Here is a 26,484-nt window from a genome sequence, read left to right as displayed (position 1 = left end):
CTGCCTTGAAGAAACAAGCCTGTGCCTTAGCTTTTGGAAGGTCTTAGTCTTCTTTCATAACAGAGTTATCTGAGCATTATTGCCTGTTCCTCTTGCCCATATTAAAACAGGCTTTTGCAAAGCTTTCAGACCACATTAAGAAAGATTTTGTGTGCTTCTTGGAATTCACACTCTGTGTTTGAAGTGTGTCAGCGACATATTTAAATAGATTCTTGCTAATATTTTTAAAGTTTTATAAGGTTAGAGTAACATCTGAAATTTTGGTTGGTCCAGTATTCTTATTTAGAAGGGAGATTGTTCGTTATATTTAGATGGTGACAAAGTGGCCAGCAAGATATGTTATACTGGTGCACAGTGGCAAAGTGTAGCTATTATTGCTTGTTCATGGGAACTGATAAAAACTGCATTGACAAAAGAGCTCTTGCTGGTATGAACCGTATCTTACTGCAGAAATGACAGATCTTGATCTGACAGTTGCATTTTGAGTCCTTTCCTTGAGGACAAGGTATTCCTACTTACTAAAAAAGCACCCATCATGCCTTTGATGTGTTAGGTTCTCTCTGAGTAATTTTGTCTACCGGTGTCAGGTCTCCACTGCTAGGTATGAACACTTACTCAACGTAGTACAAGCATCTGAGTGTTACACTACTTCTTGTCTCTTTAAAAAAAAACACCTTGATGATTAAATACTATACATTTAATGAATGTATTTGTAGGGCTGAGATTTTATAGACATAAGGACCATATCTTTTCTAGTTAAGTAGTAGTTCCATAGTAACTCTAATATACCCCCTTTGTACATTTTTAGTGATGGGTCAGATAAAATAAGCCTCTCTCTATTCTCCAGATGGCTTAAAAAATTGAAACTAAATACAGATTTGCCTTTTAAAATCTCAAAACACTAAGTAAGTATTACCCTTACCTCACCTATTCTTCCTAACTTTGCATTTTAAAGGACCTGGCAGGTACCAGCAAAGAACAAACAAACTCAAAGCTAAATAGCATTTGGCAAGATTCTGAGCCTAGTCTTGAAGGTATAAGGGATTTATTAGTATAGAAACATATGAACTTTCAAGCAATTATCAAAACAAAACCTCAGCTCCTAACTTTTGGGTCAGATCCATCCTTTAATTTAACCAAGCTCCCAAAATATCATTGTGCTGCTTCCAGGCTAGACAGTGTCAGAATGATAGCTGTTCTGTATATGGCAAGGACTTCTTCAATGGCTTAGCTTTGCCTAGCATACATAGTATAAAAGAAGCTCACTGATTTCTGATGTCCATTTAAAAGTGTCCATTTAAATAAGAGCATATAGTTAATGCCTCCTGGCTGGAGTTTCGCTTTGTGCCTATGCATCTTCTGACTAACTTTTTCCCATTTCTCTCAATTCCACGTATACATCTGCCCTATACTTGTATTTTTTCTGGTTTTGTACAGGTGAAGAGCATGCTGCTCATCCTTTGTGAGAATGGCTTTGCTCTCCAGGTTCCTGCCCCTCTCCCTGAGGAACAGGATACAGTGTCCACCTATCAAATAAAAAACCTGCCGATGCAGTACTTCCATTTTTATAGCGTTAAATCCCGAATCAAGGTAAAGAACTCTTCTGTGGAGAAATTTCATGTTCTTCATGTGCCAGAGGACAAAACTACCCAAAAAAGCTTTCTAGTCCCTATACTGCATCATAGGATTTTTGCTAAGCTTCTTGAACGGGAAGGTCAGGTAGAGTCCCTTTGTGGCTGAGTTTCAACATTTGAAATTACAAGTTGTTGTTTGTTTATTCAAGTGGAACGTACGCCACACTGAAAGCATGATGTGCATTTTGATTAGAATTAGAAGATAGCATTGTGAAAGGGAAAGATGGTATAGCACATTAGTTCTTAAAATATTTTCATTTTGGTAATTTTCAGAAAAAGTAGGTTTCTGGTGGTTGATGTCATCCCTGTAGGAAATCCCTTTGAACAGTCATAAAACACCCATGTGGTTACTTTGAAGCAAACATGAAACATCCCTTTTTTTCAGCAGTTATATATTTCTGATTTTTTTAAAATGTTGTAATAATTTTAAAGGTGTGTTTTTTATTTCTGAATGAGAATTAGCATTTTAGAAGATATGCAGGGCCAAAGGAAAAGAGTTATGCCAGCTTTCAGCTATTGTTAATTTTGTGAAATTAAAAAGCAAGCTGATGTTAGGCTCAGGAGTAGAGCTCCGGTGAGCAGGCTCTCAGTCCCATGTTCAATCCACCACAATCCAACAGCCTCTCTGATTCTGTTCTTAACCTGTCATTTCTCTGCTTTCTCTAGTAATTGCTCCTGTCTTCTGAGTGGTGCATTACTGAATGTCAGGCAAAGCCTCATTTCTTGTTAAAACTAGGAGGAAGTCAGTATCCAGGAGAAAGATTTCTTGGTGGTTTTCTCACAGGAGGAACCACAAGAATGATCACAAAGCTAGCATACATATGTAAGGAAAGATTGAAAGAATGTATGTGGAGTTTATTGGGGGTGTTTTTGTTTGGTTGGGTTTTTTTAGTCAAAAGAGAAGAATATTGTTGGGAGACACTATAAATCTTTAAAACTAAAAAAGGTTTCTACAGGGAGAAAGATTATTAATTGCTCTATTTTTCCTCTAGGAATAGATCAATAATTAATAAGTTGCAACAAGGATGTTTTAGATAAGATGTAAGGAAAGATTTCTAACAGTAAGGGTGGTGAAGCAATGAAATAGTTTGCGTAGGCTGTCAGTCCCCATAGCAGACTTTTAAAGGGTAGGTCAGACAAACATCAGCCAATAATATTTAAAGTTTAGCTGATTCTGCTTTTGGGCAAAAGAATGCTCTTTTGAGATCCTTTCCAGACCTTCCTCTATGATTTGCTATCTAATATCTCCTTAGGAAGATCCTGTTTTAGAGAATGTTTGATATTTGTGTATGCTAAAGTAGGCTTGAAAGGAAAGGGAGGTTTAAATATTTTATAAATCCAAAAATGTCTTTCCTTCATTGTTCAGAAGGAGTAAAGTCCATTACAGCTGCTCTTTTTACTCTACATCAATGATGCATTAGAACTTGGGAATCTGAGTTCAGCTTTCCAGTGCTTTTCTTTTTTCTGGGCAGGCAGAGGACAGAACTTAGGAGTTCTGCAGAAGTAGTATACTAATAGTGGTTAATTTGGGGAATAATGCCTCTGAGGAAATGCTGGTCTGCTTCTCAAGCAGAATGGTTTCTGTTTCAAAAGACCATGAGTTAAAATACTTCAGAGGAGGGAAATGGGGGCATTTCCACTGGAGACTCCCGTGAAGTCTGGTTGATCTCTGCTTAGTTGAAGGAAAAGATATTTCTCTAGATATTCTGTATATATAATGCCAGGACCACCTTGGATTTCATTTATGGGACTCCTTTAGTCAGTAACGCATGGAGCGCCTTGGTTTCATGTCTCCATGTTTCTCTACTTGTTGTAATAGCTGGAAGAGGAGATTGCACTGAGAGAGAAAAAAAAGCATGAGAAGGAGAAAGCAAAGCTTGAATGGATAAAGCAGCAACAGGAGATGGGAAAGGAGATAGAAGAAGAAGAACCTGAAGAGGAACCCGAAGAAGAGCCATTGCCACCTCTCTACATACCAGAGGAGCCCAGTCCCATCCTCTGTGGGTTTTATTCAGCACCAGGAAAATTTTGGCTTTCCTTGGTAAATCAATTTTTATTTCATATTGATGGGATTGCAAGATGTGGTAACATTCCCTTCACATCTGGGTGCCTTAGAAAACTGATTATTTGAAACCTGTTATCTCTGGGACGTGGAATCCCCTTCATACTTGATAGTTTCGGTGGTCTTTGTGAAGTAAACCAGTAGTGTCACTCCAATTCAGATTGTTCAGTAAATTTCCATTAGGTATGCTTCTTGGTGATGCCTGAATGGGCACAAAGACTAAGCTGTTCCATCACAAGCAGAAGGTAGAATTTAACATAATGGTAGGATGGCTTGTAATGCCAGTGATTGTGACAGATTTTTCTCTGTGGGCAAATAGGATCTCTAGATGTTTGGAAGTAACATTTTCTAACCCATAGTAGATCATTAAGAAAGGAAGAATTGTTCTGAAAATTGTATTTACCTGGTCAGCTGCTTCAGTGTCCTTTTGTTACCATTTCTTTATGGTCCTTCTCTTCAGGGTGGGTATGACTCAGGGTTCCTCTATCATTGTGAATTCTCCTCAAATCACCAAGACGACCCTGAAAACAGGCAAGATGAACCCTTTGAAGTGATTGCTATTGAGGACACCGACAACAATCCCATCCACCAAATCTCCTTCTGGTAAAACATTGTAGTGTAACAGCTTCGTGATAAAACTTGATGAAATGGAACTTGGAAGGGAGGAGTGTACGCTGCTTTGTCCCCTTTTAATTGTGGGTCAGCTGTAGTACACAGGAACTCTCTCTGGTTTTCCTGGCACTGAGTTTCACTTAAAATTCCTCATGGACACAGTTGGGCACTGTGTCTGACAGAATAATTTGAAAAGCCCTTCAAAGATGAAAGTGTCTGATTTCTAATTAAGTACTGATTAGGACTCAAGCATCCTAGATTGCAGATCTCCAGGAGACCCATTAGAAGTCTCTGCAAATTGTGATCATCAGAACAGCAGTTATTTTTGGTAGTTAGCAAAGAGAGGACACAGTTAGCCCTCAAGGAGAACATGGAGGGATCAGCCCATCCCTCTTGTGCAAAGAATACAGGCTTCTCAGGATATTCAGTGAACAGTACGAATGAAAAGGGTAAACTGTTTTCAGACTCCCAATATTATGTTCCCTGTAAGGCTATGCATGATCTGCATCTAAGGAAGCAGGTTTAGTTCAGGCTTTAATCTACAGCTGGCTGCATTCACCACCATCCATACTAGATGAAGAGCAGGGAGAGAAAACTTTTTTCTAGCTCTGAACTTGGTGTCTGCTACCCTGCATAACTCAGGGCTAAGACCAGTTACATGATACCCAGCAAGTGCTGGAACATTCCTGAGCAGCCAGTTAGCTGGAAAAAAGTTTGTAGTAGTATCACACATACTTTAAATGGTCTAAATACTTTGCTCCTAGCTTACAAACTTGGGAAGGCTACATTTATTCAGATAGATTAGCTCTTCTAAAGAATTACCACATTTTGAGCTGTGGCCTTGTTACAAGTTGCCTGTTATTACTGTTTCTTGTTGCTTATTTGACAGTACCAGCAGGCTACTGATGTTCTGTGGGATGCAGAATGGCGCACTGCGTGTTTATCCCCTCCAAGATAAAGACCTCTCGGTGAATACCCTAAAGGAATACTGGTCCTTCAATGTACATGACAATGATTATGGCCAGATCCAGGGGATCTGTTCTAGTTACGATGATAGATTTCTGATTACCTGTGGTGGAGATGGAAACATTTTTACTTTCAACATCTTGTCTCCAGAGGATGTTCACAAAGAGCTAAAAGCCAAAATCCCCTCTCCTAGGGTAAGCCGCTACCATCTTTCACTGAATTAGGCCTATTTACTGTGAAACTATTGTAGATGGGCAAAATGCAGTTCAATTATTTGGCATCATAGATCTTTCATAGCAAAACCTGAAGTTTCCCAAACAATTTGGAAGAATAGTTCTTGTAAAACATTCCCTTATAAACAGGCACTATGACTGCATTGTTCCTTCTCAATGTTTTGTGTTTTTCTCCAAATAAACATTGTATGTGTTGTTCATATGTAATAGTCTACTAGTCTTTTCCCACTCATAGTTGTAATCATGCACTTTCCTAGAATGAAAGAACCACAAAGATTTGTTATACTTAATACCTGTCTTGGATTAATTCCAGTGAAGTATGATTCTGCTTTGGATGGGGATTCTAGAAATCATGTTGGAGAATACCAAATTTGTAGTTTCTCAGTGCATCGAGTACCATTCATATACAATTCACAAGCTGGATTTTTTAAATTTCCAAAGTAGCACAGCATGATGCTGATCCTGTTTATTTTTCATTCTTGGACAGCATTAGCAAGTAATGATTTTACAGGTGTTCTGTAATCCCTGTAGATCTCATCACCTTTAGCATGTTTGAACAGATGACACTGGAACTCAATAACAGTTCTACTGATAATACACAAGAGAGAAGTGTCAACTCCCCCACTGAAAATGTTCAGACTTCATTGAGTTTTTTAAAAATCTCTTGAATGGCTGAATTAAACAAATATAACTTGAAAGAAGCAATGAGACCTGCTGAGTAAAGAAGTGCCGTCATGCACAATGAATTTTCAAGCAGATATAAATTCAGTACAGTTTAAAAATCTTGAAAGTGTCCACATAAAAGAAATTCAACTTTTAAATATTTTTAATATTAGTTGGTAACTACGTTTTGAAAGATGCTTGATAAGGGAGACGGAGAGGAAATTGTGATTTTGGTCATTTAGTTAAATTGTTCATGACTAGTTGGAATTCTTTACCAATATCACAAGAATATATAGCATTGAGAATAGACTCAAAATTATTTTCTTAAACTAAATGAATGATTGGAACATGTGATATCAGAGCCTCGCTAGCTCCGGTATTACAAGTAGTGATTAATTTACAATTATAAAGCATATACACAGTTTTATCATTTTGAGTATGTAAGTAGCTCTATATAAAGATCTTTATGGTCAATTTCTATTGTTCAGGCTAGCAACATTGCTTAATGACCGTCCTAATAGAGCTTTTCCCTTATCAAAGTATATCTTCATTAAGTATCTATTCTAGTTTTAAGTCATGTGGAAGATTTTAAAAATTCCATCTTCATTAAACTTAATGAGATTCTTAGAGAATCAAATACAAATCCTCTGAAACTAATTGAGTTAAATTACAGATCAATTTAGTATGACTGTATTCACTGTAGGATGATAGGCCCCCCTCTTTTTTTAGAGCACGACTGCCTAGGGAAATGAGGCTTGTGCGACTGCAGTGTCCATCCATCTGTCATTCTTCACAGCTAATAATTGTGAACCCATTATGCAGTCAGCAGAAGCAAACCAGATTAATTACACATGTAACTTGGAATTAGCCCAGGATATGTTGTCTCTTGTCAATGTGGCAGTGAGGGGAGACAAGAGAATTGGGTTTGGGGGTGGAGAACCAAAGATGTTATGAGACAGAGTGAAGTTAGGACAAGCAATGGTGTAATGGTTGATGTTGATGGGGAGGATGTAGAAGTTGTGTTCTCTGTCCCTAAAAACTATGCTTCATTAGTTGTTTTACATGTAAACCAACGTAACTGCTTTTTCTTGAAACATTAAAACCTGATATTTAAGGCCCATACAGCAATATTGATCATGAAAGTTTCTTTTGGTTTTGTGAAAGGCAATGGGAGCTCTGTCTTAATGTTTGTACAAGCTTTATTGTCTGTTGAAACTATTATTGCTTGTTTAAAGCCAGGACAATGTTTTTATTCCAGAGTGGTCTTGAGAAGGAGAAGGCTGCTGAAGACATTGAGGATCCCAATGCCTACAAGTAAGAGATGCTTGGATAATGATGAAAGAGATTTTCAGGTGTTGGTAGCTCTTTCTTCAGACCATGTATTTCTTTTTGCCTCCTAAGAGGAGGAAGAAGCTGATCACCCTGAATGTGGGTCATTTCCTTGTTACACACGAAGTTTTTTCAGTCTTTCCCTCCATTTTATCTACTTTTCTGTGGTAGTAATTCAAATATGGTATGCTGAGACTTACTTAACTTCAAACTACAGAGACAACACAAGGTCAAGGTCAAAGCCGCGTGATGTTGGGACTGTACAAATATACAGGAAGATGATTCCTTTCTAAGTTACCTTAAGAGCCATTGAGTTCACTGGGAGTTTAAGTCTGTCAAGGAAATCTAAAAGGTTACATAAATTGTAATCTTTCCTCTCTTCCACGGAGATAACACTATTTCCTTTTTCATGCATTTTCAGCATTGAGGAAGTCAAGCAGAGAAAGGAGTATGAACGGATAATGAAGGAAGCTGAAGAAAAAAAAAACAAGAAAAGAGAGCAGTTAATTGCACTGAGGCATGAGTTTCTTTTTCTTCTTCAAAAGAATCAGGAGTTGCCCAAGCACATGCAGCTGCACAGAGAGGTACCTCTGGTTTTTATAAGGGTCATTTACCTTTAGAGGCATCTTATTCTAAAATGTTGCTACCCAATGTGTTGGGGCCAAAGATGTCCAACCCTTTGGATTAAGGTAGTTCTATGAATATATAATTTTCTCAGACTTCTGAATCACAGCTGGTGAATTGTGACATTTAAGAAGCATGTGGGAAAAATGTGGTTCTCTGTGGAGGTCTGAATAGCTCCTGAAAGAAAAGATTGTGTTGATGTGCATGGAACTCTGGCATCTGGGCAAAATATTTATTACCAAAACCTAGTAGCCAAGATAATGTGATGCTAGGTTTTCTATCTTTCTGCAGCAGTATGAGATGGACCATAGGATCTTTGAGGAGCTGGATAGGCAGACAGCACAGAGAATCCAGTTAGTGCAAAAGGAGCTGGCTTGGGAGCATGAGAAACACTTGATTGGACTGCAGAAACTGCGAAATCAGTAAGTATCACTTTTCTTCCACTTCTCCCTCTGACCTTGCAAGGGGCTTATCATTTACAAAGTTATACCTGCCACAAGGAAAAAGAATGCAATTTTTTTTCCTCATATAATCAATATTTCTTCTGTTCTGTTATGATTCTGTTCTTATTTTACTTGGAACATACACAAGAGTATATATTGATATTTGGGTGTACTTACTTCTTTTGAATCTTTAATAAAAATTCAGATGTTCAAATCAAAGATGTAGCATTCTGATTCACTTCTATATGAAGAAAACTGGGGGGGGGGGTTTGAGACTAAATTTGCCTGGGTTTTTGCCAGTAAGTTCAGTAAGAACCAAGAACTTTTATTGAAACTTTGAAGAACAACCTGTGAAATGAACCCCTGTTTTTCAGGCATGTTGCATGTGTGTCAGATATTTTAGTGTCATTGCTAACACAATGTTTCCTATACAGTTTAAAGTTAGGAAATGAATTTTCTCAAGAAAATGTGAGGTGCATTTTGGGTTGGTTTTCTTAAATCTAAGTATATAGCAAAAGGTAAATTCCTAAAAATAAATACATGATAGAAACAATACACAATGAAAAAAAACAACCTTAGGCACATAGAGTGTGTGACTGGGGAAAAGACTTGAATGAACATGTTTTTAATCAGTCCTAAATGGAAGATGAAAGATATTCTCATGAAGAACCTGGTGTAAGTTTCAATGTTGGGAGAGGTCTTAATATGTTTATTCTTGAGTATCTCCATTCCTAGATTGGATAAAAGTCAATAGATAGTGTCAGATGTCATCATGCTATTACTTAATGACTTGTGAATTTACATGTAATGATTGTATGTGCAATAAGTAAACTACATTATTCATGTCCTTTTGGTCAAGGCAAAATGGTAGGTTGTGCCTACTGACATCAGATGGTTTGTCTAATTTGGCTTTTCAGGTTTCGGGACTCACTGGAATTTGACACTGTTGTTGTTCATGCTATTCAAAGCAATCATCAGATTTCCACCTACAGACTTCTAGCAATGTCTGAGAAATACTACCAAGATAAGGAACGTCCATCATGGAAGAAGACAGTACTTAAACAGGCATGGAAACAAGCAGAAGAAAGGGAGACTGTCACAGAGACAAGGCGTATGCATAGGTCTAATGATGACCGTTCAAACCTTATCAGTAATATGGTTTCTGTCTTTCATCTCAGTTTGTTTTCCTGAGTCCAAGCTAAAGAAATTATAATTTCTTCAGGTACAGGTAGAGAAATATAACTCTGGTATCTTTTTCAGTACCTGCATACATAGTTACACACATACATAGTTTTCCATGTTTAGGTCAACATCAGCAATTGTCTGTCAACCCCGTGGGTAGAATGTGACTAAGAATCAAGTCAAAGAACCCAAAGACATTCAGAACATCCACAACACTGGAACTATACTGATCGACACCAGCTCTACAGGAGCTGTCCCGGGGGTTTCCAGTAGTTGGGACTGCACTGTGCTGCATGGTATTTACATCTTCACATGGTTATTTTTTGGTCCAGATGCCAGCATTTTTGAGGGCGAGGCAGAAAAGCCGAAGACGTCAGAGGTTCGAAAGCCAACCACGCGTTATATAGAAAGCAAACATGAGCAAATCAGAAGAATTGTTGAGAAATCTGACAAGGTGAAAGCTAAGATCATGAAGAGGAAGGCAGAGTGGGATGAATTGTGAGTCTTGAACTGGACTCTGTGCCCTTTCAGTTCTGCTTCTTATCTGAGGTCAAGTAATGCTATTTAGCTGTCATATGGCACTATAATCTCTCTGCCTAGTTTTTTATATTCCTAATGGTTGTAATTAAAATAGATGAGTTTTCATGTATCTCTGAGTCTCAAGAGAGCATTGAAATCTTTCGGTTAGTTTTTATGGTTCTTCTAAAATATTAAAAAACTTGAATTCAGCTAGGTAGCTGCATCTTCAGATAGGGAGTAAAAAGGTGTCTGAATCGATCATGGCTGAGGGACACCTAGACCATTACAGTCAACTCTCTGTCAACCCTGCCAGCACCACACAGAGCAGATGCTCTAACAGCTGGGTTAGGTCAGTTGTGCTAACATCATGGCCATTATGTGAGTGTTTGTGATATTCCTTCATGTTCCATGCTGGTCTTTATCTTGAGAGGCAAGAAAGGGGAACAAGACATCTTTGAAAGCTCATGGAAGTACAGAAATTCTTCATTAGGAGATGAACGACAGGGAATGGGACCAATGTAGAGTCAGAATACAAGGCTTTTAAGGTTATTAAGTGTTTAAAAATATAGAGTAGGATCAGGTATTCTCTGCTACAGGCTGGTGGAGTGTTGACACACATGGCTCGCTGAGACTGAGAGCAGCATGTAGTCACTAAACCCAGAACTCAGTCCAAGTGTAAAGGTTTAACCTGTCCCATGGCAGAGCTATGTTATAAGAGTTCTTGGGGAAAAAAAATTAATCTGAGGTTTTCATTCAAATGTGCAAGGATGTTCTTCCCAAAGTAGCCATTCTTTTCTGAAAGAGCTGTGTGATTCTTGAACCCTAGCTCACCTCCCAAGCCTTGCTGCACAAATCAGAAGGTATGAAATGACCCCATTTGTTGATCTGTATGCTTTCTGTCTTGAAGTTCAGCTTTGTTTTGTACCTACCAGATACAAGAGCAAACCTAGTGATGATTATGAGAATCCCAAAGATGTTGAGGCCATCAAAGAAGCACAGGAAAATATGGGATGTTATAAGTTGAAGACTGCCACTAACTACAGGGTCCCTGAACACAAGCATATGAACACTGAGAAGAAGGTGATGCAGCTTAAATCCCTGGAATTGTTGGTATGTAAACTGATTCATTGATGTGTGTATTTCCCCCTTTTTGGGGGAGGGAGGATAGTGTATTAGTCACTGAAGAAATTTTTTGAAAGGAAATCAAAGTGGATGTGGGAAAAGGCCTTGAAGGACAGACTGTTGAGTCAGCTTTAGTTACAAATCAGCCTTTCTTTTGTGAACTGTTAGTGCTTCATCAAACTCAAACCTGAATCAGTCCAGGATAACTGTCAGCTGGCTCTTTTTAAACAAGAAAGAGAATTTACCTTTTCTAATACTTCAGCAGGAACATCTGTTTTTTTGAATTCTTCATAAAGTCTTAGCTAATAAATGGTATGTTTTCCTTAAAACACTGAGCTAAATAACCCCTGCCATGAAATACCTTTACAAAAACAGGGATGTGAGCAAGGACAGGTGTTTCTAGTGTGGCCTCTCCATATTTGCACTTTGGCAATCACTGCTTCTGGGTACTAAGCACTGGAACCTTCCTGAGAAACCAGGTCTTTTGGAGCCACCTTTCTGTGATAGGACTCCTACAGCTACCACACATCTTTTAACCACAAAGACACAGGAAGCTCAAATGTTGTGCAGTATCTTTGTTGCTTTCCTTGTGACTTCTTTCCCTGTATCCTTCTTCTCACAGGAGCTGTTTTTCATTTTATTTGGCTGGAGTGCAAAAGAGTGACAAATTTCTTTAGCTAAAAGAACAATGAAGAAATATATCTATTGAACTTGGAACTGTCTAGTTGCTTTTTGGCAGGAAGGCTTATTTCTTGCCCTGCTTACTGACAGAGGAGCCTCTTCACTGCATGGTTTATCTTTGGCTAAGTGTAAGGTACACTCTCAGTGGTCCTGAATCTTCTTCAGTCTTATGCTCATGAACTGGTTGCCTAATCTCAGGCACCCTCTAGGCTGCGTCGCTTTGATAGCAAGGTCTAAACATTACAGAAGCAATGCTACAGTCTCAGGGGATTTCTTGGATCATTTTAATCTCATGCTTGGGCTCCAGTACTTCATTGTAGTGCTGATGTTACCAGATACCCAGTGATTAACCTAACTCAATAGGACAAGCCAATACAAACAAAGGGAATAGTTCTTCTTGTAAATTCCAGGTTTATACAGATGAAGAATTCCAGTTACTTCAGGTGGCTAGTGTATAGGGTTGTTTTCTTTTATAAAGATCAGAAAAGTTTCTGCCAAATATACTAATGTTAGATCACATTCGGTTATTATTTCATGTGAAAAGGGTAAATTAATACAGCATCTCCTCATCACAGAACTGCAGAATGATTGAAGTTGGAAGACACTTCTGATGATAATCTAGTCCAAACCCTCTGCTCAAGCAGGGCCACCTGAGCAGGTTGCCCAGGACCATGTCCAGATGGCTTTTTAGTATCTCCGAGGATGGAGACCCCACAACCTCACTGGGCAATCTGTGCCAGTGTTCAGTCACCCTTACAGTAAAAAAGTGTTTCCTGATGTTCAGGGGGAACCTCCTGTGTTTCAGTTTGTGCCCATCTCCTCTTGCCCGTCACTGGGTACCACTGAAAAGAGCCTGGCTCCATCCTCTTTGCACCTTCCCTTCAAGTATTTATACACATTGATGAGATCCCACCCTCTCCGAGCCTTCTCTTCTCCAGGCTGAACAGTTCCAGCTCTCTCCACCTTTCCTCATATGAGAGATGCTTCAGTCCCCAAATCATCTTAGTGGCCCTTTACTGGACTGTCTCCAGTAGCACCACATCTCTCTTGTACTGGGGAGCCCAGAACTGGACACAGCACTCCAGATGTGACCTCACCACTGCTGAAAGAGGGGTCACCTCTCTCAACCTGTGGCAACACTCCCTAATGCACTCCAGGATAACATTAGCCCTCTTTGCCACAAGTGCATATTGCTGGCTCGTGGTCCACTTGGTGTCCACCAAGACCCCCAGGTTCATTTCTGCAAAATTGCTTTCCAGCTGGTCAGCCCCCAGCACGTACTGGTGCATGGGGTTGTTCCTCCCCAGATGCAGGACTTTGCACTGCCACTTGTTGAACTTCATGAAGCTGCTGTCAGCCCATCTCTTCAGCCTGCCCCTCTGGACAGCAGCACAACCTTCTGGTGTATCAGCTGCTCCTCCCAGTTTTGCATTATCAGCAGACTTGCTGAGGTACACTTTTCCCCATCATCCAGATAATTAATGATGTTGAACACAATTATTATTACTGAATTCTGAATATAGAATTATTACTGAGGTCTGCCTACAGGCCAAGCAAGATGCAAACAAGTTTTAACAAATAGGTTTTGCTGCACTTGGCTGTTTAATTCCCACCTCTGACGTCTGATGTAAGTGTCACTTTTCAGATTAGTGGATCTTCATCTTGAGTTGGAGAAAAAAATATTCAGTTGATGTCAAAGTTTTCTGAGTTGACTTTGGGACTCTGGATTGCTGGAAGGCCTGGAGAGAATTTGTTTTGGACATCCAGTGGCTTGTATGAAATCCAAAAGCATCTGACAGTATGTTACTTTCTTGCTTTTAGTATCCCTATCTACTATACTTTGAAAATTCAGAACTTTGTTCCACTTTTAACCACCTGCAGTAGCTGTGATTTCAGCTTCGCCATCACATATAATAGACAAGAATCTCATCTGCCTTCCAGAACCTACATTTATGGAGGACTGCTTCAGTATCTTTGAGGTTATGTGAGATAACGGCTTTGTTTCAATGACTATGTCAAAGTCGTCTAGATTTCTGCACAGCTGTGCATTTTGTAGTGTGTACAGTAAAGGTCCTCTCAGGTATGTTTCTTTTGTCTTGGGGATAGAAGCTTGCCTTACAACATACTAAAAGTAATCTAATTTTCTTTTTGTTAGTGTATTATTTATACTATATGCCTGAAAAGAGGGCCATGTATCAAAGCTGAGATACTCTCTGTAGTTAATGACAGACAGCCCAAACGACTAATCCTCTAAAACCCACAGCTTATTTTCACAGCCCCTGTCTGCTTTCTGCACTGCTTCAACATCTCATGTCAAGAAACTCACAATCAAGTCAGGAACTGAGAGAATGGGGAAGCCTTGTTTCCCTTCTTACACTTTTGCTATTTGCTGTGAAGGAGAGGAAGAGAGGTGGTTCCAAAGATTTTAAAACCAGACTGAAAGACAGCTGTTTAAAAATGCTAATGTGTGGAGATGGTACAGAAAAGAAAGCTAGTATGGAAAGAAGGAAAGTCAGTATGACAAGCCTCTTAACCATTACTTGTGTTGGGGAAGACTATATACTATGTAAGTGTTCCTGGGGAATCCTACTAAAATTGTTTTTCCTTTGCAGATCCATAGGAGGAAAGTGAATATGAACAAAGAGATCATGTCTTTGCGGGATCTCAAGGTTTCTATTATTGATGAAATCAAGCGTTTAGTGCAAGAATTGAAATCCATACAGGGAGCCTTGGATTTATCAGAATGTCTCCCTCTTCCCCTGATCCCTCAGTTACACCCAGATGAGGTTCCTGAAAAAAAATTTGAGTATGACAGTGACATCCTCCTGAAGTTCAAAGAGGAGCAGGAGGCCAAGGCAAAGCTCCAGGAACAATTGGAAGGGTCTCCTTCATCTCGCGCATTTAGGCATGGGTTTCTTCGAGCTCCTTCTATTAAAGAGATTGACCCCATGGCACAGGCTGCAGGTGCACACCCAATGAAAACAGCATCATCTGTGGTCACAGAGCAGCGAAAGGTTTCTGAGATTGAGAAGGCAGAGCCAACAGAAATGGAACTGGAAATTTTAATGAGGGAGAAGATAAAAAATCTATACTTGCAGGAGACCTTGATTAAAAAGGTAGGAAATAATTTTTTTTTTTTTGTCAGATTGAACAATCCCACTGCATCAGAAATAAAACCAAAACCCCTTTTGTCTCAGGATTGCAGCTACTCTTGCCTTTCTGAAGTTCAGGAAAATGCTATCTGGTGCAAATTTACAGTGTAAGTCAGTATAAATCCCTAACTGTGACCTGTGTGCTGAATATTATCACTTGAAAAAACAGATCTTAGATTTCTTATTGATTGTTCTATGAAACTGTGAGCTTAGTGGCCAAAAAAGACAAGTAAAATGTTAGAAATTACTTGAAAAGTGGTGAAGAGGAAAAAAAGGAGCATCACTACAACTTTGTAGATTCCTGATGTTCTCAGCAATTAAATAACTGTAGTCCCAACCCTTTGGTCTCAAAAATGATTTTGTAGAATTAGAGAAGGTACAAAAGAGAGTAACCAAATTGCTTAGTCATGGAAAAGCTTCTTTAAAAAGCACATCTAAATGGATAAAGCATCTTTGGCCTGGAAAAGGGGCAACTGAAAGGGTTGTAGCAGAGGTCGTAAAATTATGAATAGCATAGAAAAGGAGAGTGGGAATCATCTCTTAAAAGAAGGAGAGATATCAAACAAAATGGTCATGTAGAAAGCTTGAAACATGCAAATGGAAATAGTTTTCCTATCCAACAATAACTAAGCTTTGGAACTCGGTGTTAGGATGTGGGGGAAGCTACAATTTGATAAAGTCTGGAAGAAAAATCCATTCAAAGCTATTGAACACAAACATACTGCTTCAAGCTCAAGATGTCTCCCTAAGTCAGAGTTTAGGAGGAGTGTGCCAGAGGTATACCACTGTTCACTAGTTTGCTGCATTTCTTACTGTCTTTTCTCTAACTTCTGCTATTGGCCATTGACTCTTTAGTCTACCCCAACGCAGACACCCTTGTCTTCATGTGTGTGAAGGTTTTGAGAGAATATCCAAATGCTGCCGTGACCATCACACACATATAAGTTAATGTTGGCAGCTGCTAGTACTGATTTAACTGTAAATGTCTAAGGGAAGAGCTGGCAGGTACTCTGAAAGAGGTCTGTCAAGGCAGAAGACGTATTTATTGCTACATCTGGGATTGTTACACAAACTACTTCAGGCTACTCTGGAGAGTAAAATACTTCTGGGGTAGCGAATGCAGTGAAACGTTCCTGTGAAGCCCTGGTGATTCTTTTACTATTGTGCTGAGAACAAAGATACATTTGGGGTTAATGCTGTCTTTCTAAGCGCTTCAGTAATCCATAGTAAATAGCATGGACAAATTGTTGATTTGGCAGAGAATTTTTCCCTTCTGCTCCTTTCTCTAGTCTTACATGTTTAGCTCCACTCCTAATACTTTCCCTGTTCCTCATTTGACTCTCTCATATGCTCCAGATCAACGCACTGGTGACCAACTTTGATGCTGAACTTCGCTTTCTGCGGCACAAGAAACTGAAGCTGGATGTGCAGATGAAAAGTGCTGACCTGCGCTACATCACGTGGTATGAAGAGCTGCTTATCCTGAAGAACCTTGAGAAACATGAGAACCTTCTCCAGGGGCATGTTAACACCCTCATCAGGGAGCAGGAGGCCATGCAAGTAAGTAGGCCATGTGTCTCTGGATTTAACAGTACCACTGATGCATGGCTTGAAACAAAAGCAAGCCATAAAGTAAATAGTGGCATCTTTTTGCTTCATTTTAGCACTGATCCAGTGTGCAGTGCTGAATTTTGAAAAACAAGAAACTCTTGATGATCAGCCTAGGATGGTCACTTTTAACTTGCAATAGTTAATCTTTTCATAATCTTTACACTTGTATTTTAATAGGTACTTCATGATGTAGAATAAGTGACAAATCATATACTTAAATTTAAGAACATACTTCTAGGTTTTGCTTGATTGAAGCATGGGTTTAAAGAGAAAAAGACAAGTTTTGCATTTCCAGATCTTCACAGATACATCCTATACACACACATGTGGGTTATGCCTTTTAACTGAAGTGGTTTTTTTGTTTGTTTAGTCAAAATTGAACAGCTACCTTGCACAGATGGAGGATAGAAAGTGTGAGATTGTAAAGCTTCAGGAATGTGAGAAAGCTCTTTATGCCAACTTCCAAGCATCCCTTGGAGAAAACAATGAGTTTGCCCATTTTCTGACCAAGGTTCTGAAGAAGAAAATCAAGTGCATGGAAAAAAAAGAAGTACGAAGAGAAGCAGGTTGGAGATACTGTTCTTTTTGGTTTATGGATTTGTTACACATACTTCCATGTGGTCAAGTAAATGTGTGTCAATATAGGTAGAGCCCTGAGTACATGCAACACTGAACTCAGTTCACAAAACCATAGATCAGACCTACCCAGATTTGTTTATATACCTACTCATGTTCTGTGGCAGCCATCTTGACTGATAACAGTGATGTAATTCAGTCTCTAACATGACTACGTTTGGTCTGATGACAGCTCCCGCAATTTACTTCCTGTAAGTCAATACTGAGGACTGATAATTGCTATGAAGAAGTGAAGCTTTGAATAGGTACTTCCTATGCTGTAGCAATGGGAGCTATGGGTAACTGATTAGTCTGCCACGTTCATGACATTCTCCTTTAATCTGTCCATTGACTAATGAGAGATCATAGACCTAATCTGCAATCATCTATTAGTCACAGGACTAAACATATTATGACAGGTTTTAATTTATCTTAGTGACTTGGTTTAAAACTGTTAAGGCTAGGCAGCCTTACTGAGCTAAAATACTTGTGCTCTCTCTCTGACTTGGCTTTTGATTTCAAGTGGACACAATTAGCAAAAAGCGCAGACAACAGTGATGCTTTTGTGACAGTTTTGTGCCTCTGTATTTTGCTTGGTTGATTAATCTCTGTAGTAGAATGGTAAACCCACAAGGTTTAAATGCCTAGCACATATAAAGAGAGGAAACATTATTGAAGGAAGTCCCACCAATGTGCCTGTGTCTGTGCCTTTGTCACTACTAGATGATCTCTCTCCCTCATTTTTTTTCTTTTTTTTCTCTCTGTGAAATTATCAGATCAATGCAATAGGCACAAGGTGCCTGGATTCACGTATTACCAGGATGATCTTCATGGATTGTTGGGACTGTGTTCACAAGCACATTGGCATAATGCACAGCTAGTGGGTCTGGGGGTGTTCTGCAAGCCAGCAGTACTGTCCTTTTCTTCCAGATGAAGAAGATGAGAATGAAGAGGAGAATGATGAAGAGCCCACCTTGGGGACTGATGAAGAAAATTCTGGATCTGAAGATGAAGTCTTTGATGACTCTGTTTGCCCAAAGAGTACCTAAGCCATCATTTCCTTGGGTTGATTGCTTGTTTAGCTTTGGGGGAAATATTGTGTGTTTAAAAAGAAAACACAGAATTTTTTATTATTCACTGCATATTAATGCCCAGAATGTGTGTACCCCTCCTGAGTGAAGCATTTCTCCCCAGGAAATCTCAGTGAAGATAATGAAACCACTGGTAGTATAGGGTACTCTAATTAAAAAGTTTGGAAAAATAAAACTTAGCTAAGCACTAAGAATTAATTATTTTGTGTAAAGATCCATTCACCATTTCACAGCTGTCTTCTGGAGAGAAAAGGCTCCTCTCAGGGGTGGAGCCGGAGCGAGGCTGTAGCAGCTCTCTGGAAACCTGCTGCCTGGTCTAGCTGGATCCCCTCTTCGGGGAAGTTCTGAGGGGACCCTACCATGCTCTTAAATTAAGCTCTTTGTTACCACCTCGTGGATTTATGCAGCAATTGCGTGTTGCTAGGCTGCTCTCTTAAGGGTATCTGAAAAGTTAGGAGCTTTACTTTGCAAAATCCTCTTCATTCATTCATTCAACAAAGGCAAACAACTCCACCCCTCCACCCCCACCCCGCCCCTTTTCTTTTTTATGAGTTTAACTAGTTTAGGGGTTTGGGTTTTTTAAAAAAATCTTTGAGTGATATGTCAATGACCATGTAACAACACCACTTTATTTTCAGTTAGAACTTTCCAACAAATTACCTTATCATATTTTCTTTAAATTGGATTTTAACATCATTTCCACAAATTGAATTTTTTATTAACTCCTCATTCATCTCCTTTTTCAATGAAATGTTGGGAAGAAATGAAGATTTTTACTTTCTGTTAAAAAAGTCCAAACTACTAATTTAATAGGGAATTTACATGTTGCATTAGCCTCTTTGTATTGGTGTCTTTATGTGTCACTTGCTTTGCCTTTATTGGAGTCTTTTTTATTACACCTGCTGATTTGGGCATAATTCTGCACTTGATTAGTATGACTGAAATCACTGTGTTGTTAGATAGAAATTCACAGATCTTCCTTACCATGAAACAGGTCCTATGAACCACAGCTTTGTTTATAAATAGAGCTATAAATGATCCCTAGAGCAAGTTGTTCACTTACTTGAAGTGAAGGGTGCTATGGATAAACAACTACGTGTTCACATAATTGAAGACTATACTGTAACATGTATTAACTACTGGGACTGCGTTACTTAAAAAAGCTAACTTCTGAGCACTTGGCTTTAATATTGGCTTTGATGCATTTAGTCTTACTTCTGGAAACAACTGTCTTGACTGAATGTACAGAAAAAAAGATCCATCCAAGACATTCACCCCCTCATGGAGGAATGTGGACCATGTGATTAACGTTTGAGAAAGCTCTAGGGAACCAAGAGCATGGTCTTATTATGGGGAACGCCAGGCAATGTGCACAGTAAGAGAAGCTACTAGCTCAAGCCTGTAACTATAGTAGAGTCATAATGAAACTAAGCTATTCTTTGACTCTTTCATTCTCAGACTGCAACGAGGCACTCTTCCGAAACACCATCCAGCTCCGGCAGAAGCGGTTAGACATTGAGAAAGCTTTAACAGAGGAGAAGAAAGTTGCTGCTAACCTCAGAAAGAAATATAATGCCTTGGCCAAGAAGGTATTGTAGTGTTTTCTTCTCAGCAAGCATTGACTGGCTCCATTACAGTGAAAATATTGTGCTAGTGATTTTGGCTAAGATTTAAAAACAAAATCCTAATATTTTGAGAGGCCTCCGTTTGGGTAGAGATATCTGTGGTAGCACAGAGGTAGAAGGGAGCTCAACATGGGTCACCTGTCCTCCTGAAAAGGGTAAATCAAGGTGGTCAGATCTTAGCTGCTATGAGGCTGGATCCAGGTTTTAGTTCCAGTTCCTTCCCAGCTGTCTAATCATCATGCAGCAGCACAAACTGGATTCTCTGGTTCAAATGAAACACCTGGTGTAGCCTGGCCTACCCTCTGTGCATGTGTACGGGGATGGAGAGATTAAAGAATACCCTAACACAAATGCAGGTTAAAATAATTGCATAAAAATACTATTCTTCCATCTATTTATTTTGTTTTTAGTTATTTTCTTTTGTTCTTTGTCATAGTAATCACTGAATAAACTCTCTTGGTGCAAGTTTTCCTTTTAGCTTTTTTGAGCTCCTGCATTCATCAAGACATTTGACTTATATTAATTGAAAAATATCTTAATTTGAAGGGTTATCCGGGATAGAGGGAGAGTTTTGCCAAAATAACATTATGCAAGTCTTGCTTTTATTGTGTCTCAAAAATGTTCCATCAAATATGCTTAACTTACAACATTTTTTGTTTAGTTTTTAAAGGCTTTCCTAAGTGCCAGCTGCCACATATTCACCCTGGGGTCTGACATTTGAGTCTGAATTGTTTCTTTCTCATGCAGAATCAATAAGCATTTCCAGGCATAACACAATAAAAAATATCTTGCAGGCTCTGTAGATTTAGAAGTGTCTTAGACGTTAAACAAAGCAGCTGTCTCTTGATACATAACAGGGCTTCTCTACTAAGGAGACATTTATGAGTATACATGTGTACAGAGGTATTAGGTATTCATGGTAGAATATTGCTTGAATATGTAGATGAGCCTCGTGTTTGCCTGTGAAGCTCATCAATCATCATTTGTTTAAAAAAAAAAAAAAGGGCATTTTTTCTATACTTCTTACCCTTTGGATCAGGAACTCTAACATAGAACCTTTCTGCCTTATGTATTTGAGTACTACAGGATTTTTGTTTGTCCACAATTTATCTTTCTACAGGCAAAAGTAGTGGAAACCAGTCTGGACACTGCAGACAGGGAACTGAAGACCTTTCAGTGGGAAAAGCAGCAAAGACTGAATGAGCTATATGTAGTTGTTCCTTTGAAACTCCATCAGGTAACTCAAGATGATGTGCATCTGCAGGTGCAGAATGGCCTATGTACATCTAAACAATGGTGTTATTGTTCTTTGGGGCCCTTACTTCCTGATTCACCATAGTCTCCTAGGAGTGAAATGCTATTAAGTGAAATTCATGCTGCTATTTCCTCTAGACTTTTTTTTTTCTCTTATACTGACAGAAAAGACGTAAGGACAGGCAGGTCAGCCCATTGCTGAAATGTGCATAGTTTTCAAGTGTTTTAGAGGTCTGGCATGGGATTTTCCTTCAGGTACATACCTACTGATATTCTCCTGGAAAAAAACCCACCCCAAAAAACCAAACCAAAAAAGCCCCCAAACTATTGAAACTAATGGGAGTTTTGCCCAATTCAATAATGCTGGATTGGATGCAATGCATTCATCTACACAGCTGTTAGCACAGGGATGATTAGTAGAAAATGAAGAGGAAAACTCAAGACAATACTGTTACTTCCTTTGGGCTGAATCTTGTCCTCAGAGAGAGAAGATAGGCCTCTGCCTGTTCTGGCTTGTATACCTCTGAGGCAAGCTCAGCTCTCTCCATTTGTTCTATCTCCCTTCATTAAAAGGTTGGTAATAAAGACAGAAGAGTCTAAGGCCTGACTATGCAATCCTGCAGGTCCCAGATCATTCAAAAGTACACTTGACAGGGAGTCCCTTACTCCCCCTTTGTTCCAGGTGCCATAGAAGGGTAGACAGCTTTATATGTAGGCAGTCATCACGGCTCTAAGTAGTCTTTGAGCTTTGCTGAGTGGTAGCGATTCCCTGGCCCAAAATGTGAGAGTTGTGCCCATGCTTACTATTACCTCGCTCATTAGTTCTCTAACACTCACACATTTGTTATCCAGCGAGATCACCAGCAGCCTTCATAAGTAACAGCCTTGCTTATGGCTGTTTCTCGCAGGTGGAATACTTGGTTAACGGGGAGATGCCCAGTGATTTCTCCCAGGCTTTGGTATTTACCAACCAGTCCTTAGGGTATCTGCAGAAGAGAATTGTGGACCTACATAATGAAAAGAGAATGCAAAGAGAGATCTATAAGAAGGCCCAGGAGCAACATAAGCAGCTTGTCCAGGACAAAAAGGAGATGGAGATAAAGATTCGACGTAAGTAACAGAGACTCTGAACAACACAGCATACTAATGCTCATTCTGTCCCCCTCACTGGGTGTGGGTAACTCACCAGATGTCTGTCTTTACACTCACACAGATGTCACAGCTGGTTACCGCAGAAAATAAAACAGAAAGAGCAGATCAAGTGGACAGTTTTGATGAAGTACTGGTAGTTCTCCAGCACTGCAGACTCATTAGGCTGTGTGAAATAATTTGGGAACTTAGTATAAGGAGAGTTGACTGAGATGAGACACTGGAAGTCAGGACACATGATTGCTATTTCTGGCTGTAAACCAGAACTGCTAGGAAAAAAGTACTTCCCCCAAAGCTACGTAAGCTTTTTTGGCAATTTCTTCCTCTGTGTAACATAAGAAGAACAAAACAAGCCCTGTTCAAAACACTTACTTTCCCAAGGACCAGTCTAGCACCACCAAACCTATGGAGGCCCTATATAGCCTTTGGGGTGGGAGTGGCTTACTAGGACTGGCTTAGAGTGTGGCTTAGTGACCACACAGACACGGTCGTGGGCAAGGACAAACAGCAATATTCAGTTGTGAGCTCTGTGTAGTTTTGTGTGAATTATTTATTATAGAGCTAATACTAAAGAGCTCAGACACAAAGCTGGGGGCAGGGCAGAAATTCTTATTAACCAATGAAAGACAGTGCTGCCATTCATGCCATGCCCCTTCTGTTAGAACTGGAAGAGAAGTGCAATCATCTGATGATGAAGAAGTTTGGCCGGCTGGTTGATTTTGAAGCAGTTCAAGCACACTCTGTTAACATACGCATGGAAGAGTTGGAAGTGCAAATAATGGAGAAAGAATATGTGCATTCCCAGGAGCTCAAAGAGTGGGAGGTAAGGAGCGGGAAAAGGAGGAAGAGGTATGTGTTATGATGATCTGTTCAGGCTTCATTTCCCTGGGGCTGAATAGTTACACTAAAATCTTCTGTGAACATGTTCATGTCTGTTTTTTTTCACTTGTCATAATGTCTAACTAACTCCCATTTCCCATCATCATTCCTACCTCTGCTCCAGTTGCTGATGCACATCCTATTTTCTCGGGGAGGTAGTTGATGATCTTTTTGTTTTACTTCCCTCAAATGCATCCTTCTGCTTCAGTCCCTATGTGAAGTTCTTCCAGAGTGCTTTCCTTTCGTTTTCAGCTGGCATTCGGCACCTACTGCCTCCTCCCACCACCTCTGGTGACAAACTATCTGAGTACAGGGCAGCCCTGGCTCATGCCTGGGATGGTAGTCTATGCAGTCAGAAAAGTTCATGTCCCTATCTGGGGGGGCCTAAGGCCCAGCTACTGTGGCGCAAGCAGGAAACACTCTTATGTTGCCCTTACAGAAGGGCACATAGGGAACTACTATATACCTAATGGCTTTCTCTTGCCCACACTTTTGCCTAACTGCTTTACCTTCTTAGGCATTTGCAATATTAAAAAAAAAAAGATGACAGACTGCACTAAAGGTACTGTGGGATCAAGTGGTGTATGCAAGATCAGCCTGTTGTTTACCTCTCTTATGTGACACTTATGTTGTGCCTAGTACTTCTTTCCCACTTCACGCTTTCTGTCCTCTCTCATCCCAGCTCAACCTTTTCTATCTTTCTAGGAGAGAATCTTAGACCTGCAGCAGCAGCTAATGAAGCTGACAAAGGAAAACACTAGCAAGCTGCAGCAGCTGAACCAGTTTTGCCGTGAAAAGCAGCAACTTGAAACTAAGCTGGCTTCGCTAAAGAATGATCTAGTAAGCCTTTTAGCCACTACTACATGCAGGTTTGGGACTGTTCAGAAATGGGTAAGGGATCATCTGGCCCTCACCAGCTCTCTGGTCTCACATCCTGCTCTGGAGTCAGCAGTTGGGGCTGATATTGCCTAGTGGCACAGGCTGAATGCCTGCCCCAGGTCTTGTAGAAAGGGAGATGAACGAGCTGATCCTGAAGCAGGCCATACCTTGGCTTCTCTGTAATTTCTTACTTAGCTGCTTTCCAATATTGAAACAAGCTCATTTTATTTCTAATTAAAAAATGTCTTGCAGCAAGTCAAAATTATTCCTTTGTTACATGGAAACAGCCAAATGAATTAAAGTGTTTTCTTTGCTCTGTATTAGGGAACAAGGCAGCCACCTGTCACAGTCTGTCTAGGTTAGTGGTCTCTCACTCTGACTTCCAAGTAGTTCTGACTGAGGACTGGAAAAGTCATGAAGCTGTCCTGCGTCTTGGAAAGCTTCACTTTCCCACTTGAAATAAATTTCCACCGTTCATTCTCCCACATTTTATAGGAGTTATTTTTCTCCTCTCCTTACAGGGAGTAGAATTTCAGGGCACCCGAACTACTGACATCAAAGAGAAGGCCAGGTTGGAGTCACAGCTCAAGCACACAGCTCGTGACACAGCCCTCCTAAGAGAAGAAGTCAATCTTCTAAGCAGAAAAGATGGGTGCCTCTTTCTACAACCTTCATCACGTCAGGACTCTCAGACACCAACTGAATCACTCCCTGTCCTTACACCAGAAACGGTAACTAACAACAGCCCTGTCTCCCTTAAAAACGGACATGGTTAACTATGGCAGTAGTCATACCCAGAAGTGTGAAATGAATTGCTTTGGCTATACAGGGGTTTAGTTGTAAAGGGTTGTATTTGTTTCTCCTATCAAAATATGACTGTAGTGACAGATACGGAATAAAAAAGTGCAAATACAACTGGGAAATGCTGTTACCAGTCCATTGCAGAGATTTGCACTGGGCAGATGCGCTGTGTGTTTGTGCATATGTGTATGCCTGTTCTTCAAATGAGTAGCTGTTGGAAGTCTGGATATGAGTTTCACATGGGCAAATACAGCTTTGGTACCTGTGTTCTCAAAAATGGTAAGAGGTGTGCCTTAAGGATGCATTTTCTTATTTGCTGAACATCCTAGCAGCAACGGCACTTCTCTGCTAACTGAGCTGTTAGAGTCAAGGAACGTGCTATTTGTTTGGAGAAAGCAAAGGGACCTTTCTCTTCAGGGCCTACAGTGCTCAGATGGGTATGGAGCCAGACCAATACTTTCCCACTTGCCTCTGCTCTGTAGCAGTGGGAAACTGCACTGCAGCGCAGGACAGGGCATTTACCTGGCAGGCAGAGGGTATAGCAAATGCAAAGTCAGCCTGTAATTCCACTGGCTTGCACCTGCCTGATCAGAGTGAGAGAGCGCTAGGCTCTGTACGTTTTCGGGTTTTATTCTTTTTTGCCTCTGGCGTTTGGTATGGTGGCACTGCATGATCATTTACAGCACTTACCCTGTCTTACTGTGAAAACTTCCTTCATCCCCAAACCAGAGGGGTTGTGTTGTGCTGTTCTTCAAGTGCAAAGCTTCTGAGGGTGCATGGGGAGGCTTGGGCTTTGTTGCTAATTTTTCATTAAATAGATTGAACAACCTGCAGCTGCTCTTGCTCTTCCTCCCCACTCCCTGCTTTTTACCACTGGTCTTTGCTCAGCCAGGATCCAACCATATCCCAGCCAGGCACAAGAACTGCCCCTGCTGGCCCCAGCACACCCGAATGAATGCTGCTTGTGCTGCCTGCCTCTTCAGTGGGTCCCTATGAAGGTGCTGAGCATCCTCTGTTTCCTTAAGGGAAAAACCCCACCCTTATCCACAGGCCTGGATGCTGAAAGCTTTTGAAGCTGGAAAACCACAGGATGGGAGGTGAGGGATAAGGAAACAAAATTTGCAGAGATTTGGGTGTCCATCTGTCTCCCCTCCACCACCAAACTCATGCAGCTGTCCTTGGAGATAAATGAAAATTTCCTCCAGCTATGCTCCTCACTAGAAGTTTTATGTCATTTAACTGGCACAGGTAGTGGCTGTCCCTCTTCTCCTGAGCTCAGCATTAAGATGATTTGCATCAGTGGCTAGCTGGAAAACTATAACTGCAGGAAAATGTCACCTTTCCTCGGGTGTCCTGCT

At 40.2% G+C, this 26,484-nt stretch overlaps 1 protein-coding gene across 1 annotated transcript in view; it reads left to right on the top strand.

The window, feature by feature from the left end:
- The window catches only part of CFAP44 (cilia and flagella associated protein 44), a 47,782-nt gene extending 22,534 nt beyond the window's left edge, over positions 1-25,248 (top strand). The window contains exons 16-35 of the mRNA XM_052794553.1: positions 1,438-1,590; positions 3,454-3,675; positions 4,157-4,299; positions 5,198-5,468; positions 7,429-7,484; positions 7,921-8,083; positions 8,415-8,545; positions 9,484-9,677; positions 10,081-10,246; positions 11,200-11,377; positions 14,683-15,186; positions 16,579-16,782; positions 17,204-17,399; positions 18,379-18,489; positions 19,998-20,128; positions 21,285-21,401; positions 22,327-22,528; positions 23,230-23,390; positions 24,152-24,286; positions 24,847-25,248. Of these exons, the coding sequence (XP_052650513.1) occupies positions 1,438-1,590; positions 3,454-3,675; positions 4,157-4,299; positions 5,198-5,468; positions 7,429-7,484; positions 7,921-8,083; positions 8,415-8,545; positions 9,484-9,677; positions 10,081-10,246; positions 11,200-11,377; positions 14,683-15,186; positions 16,579-16,782; positions 17,204-17,399; positions 18,379-18,489; positions 19,998-20,128; positions 21,285-21,401; positions 22,327-22,528; positions 23,230-23,390; positions 24,152-24,286; positions 24,847-25,101 (3,693 nt within the window). The 3' untranslated portion in view covers positions 25,102-25,248. The remainder of the gene's footprint in view (positions 1-1,437; positions 1,591-3,453; positions 3,676-4,156; positions 4,300-5,197; positions 5,469-7,428; positions 7,485-7,920; positions 8,084-8,414; positions 8,546-9,483; positions 9,678-10,080; positions 10,247-11,199; positions 11,378-14,682; positions 15,187-16,578; positions 16,783-17,203; positions 17,400-18,378; positions 18,490-19,997; positions 20,129-21,284; positions 21,402-22,326; positions 22,529-23,229; positions 23,391-24,151; positions 24,287-24,846) is intronic.
- The last annotated feature ends 1,236 nt before the right edge of the window (positions 25,249-26,484 follow it).

Source organism: Harpia harpyja, chromosome 8 (genome assembly GCF_026419915.1).
Source record: "Harpia harpyja isolate bHarHar1 chromosome 8, bHarHar1 primary haplotype, whole genome shotgun sequence".
Lineage (NCBI taxonomy): Eukaryota > Metazoa > Chordata > Aves > Accipitriformes > Accipitridae > Harpia > Harpia harpyja.
The sequence above is the reverse complement of the archived record's forward strand: the minus strand, read 5'-3'. Positions and strand labels throughout refer to the sequence as shown.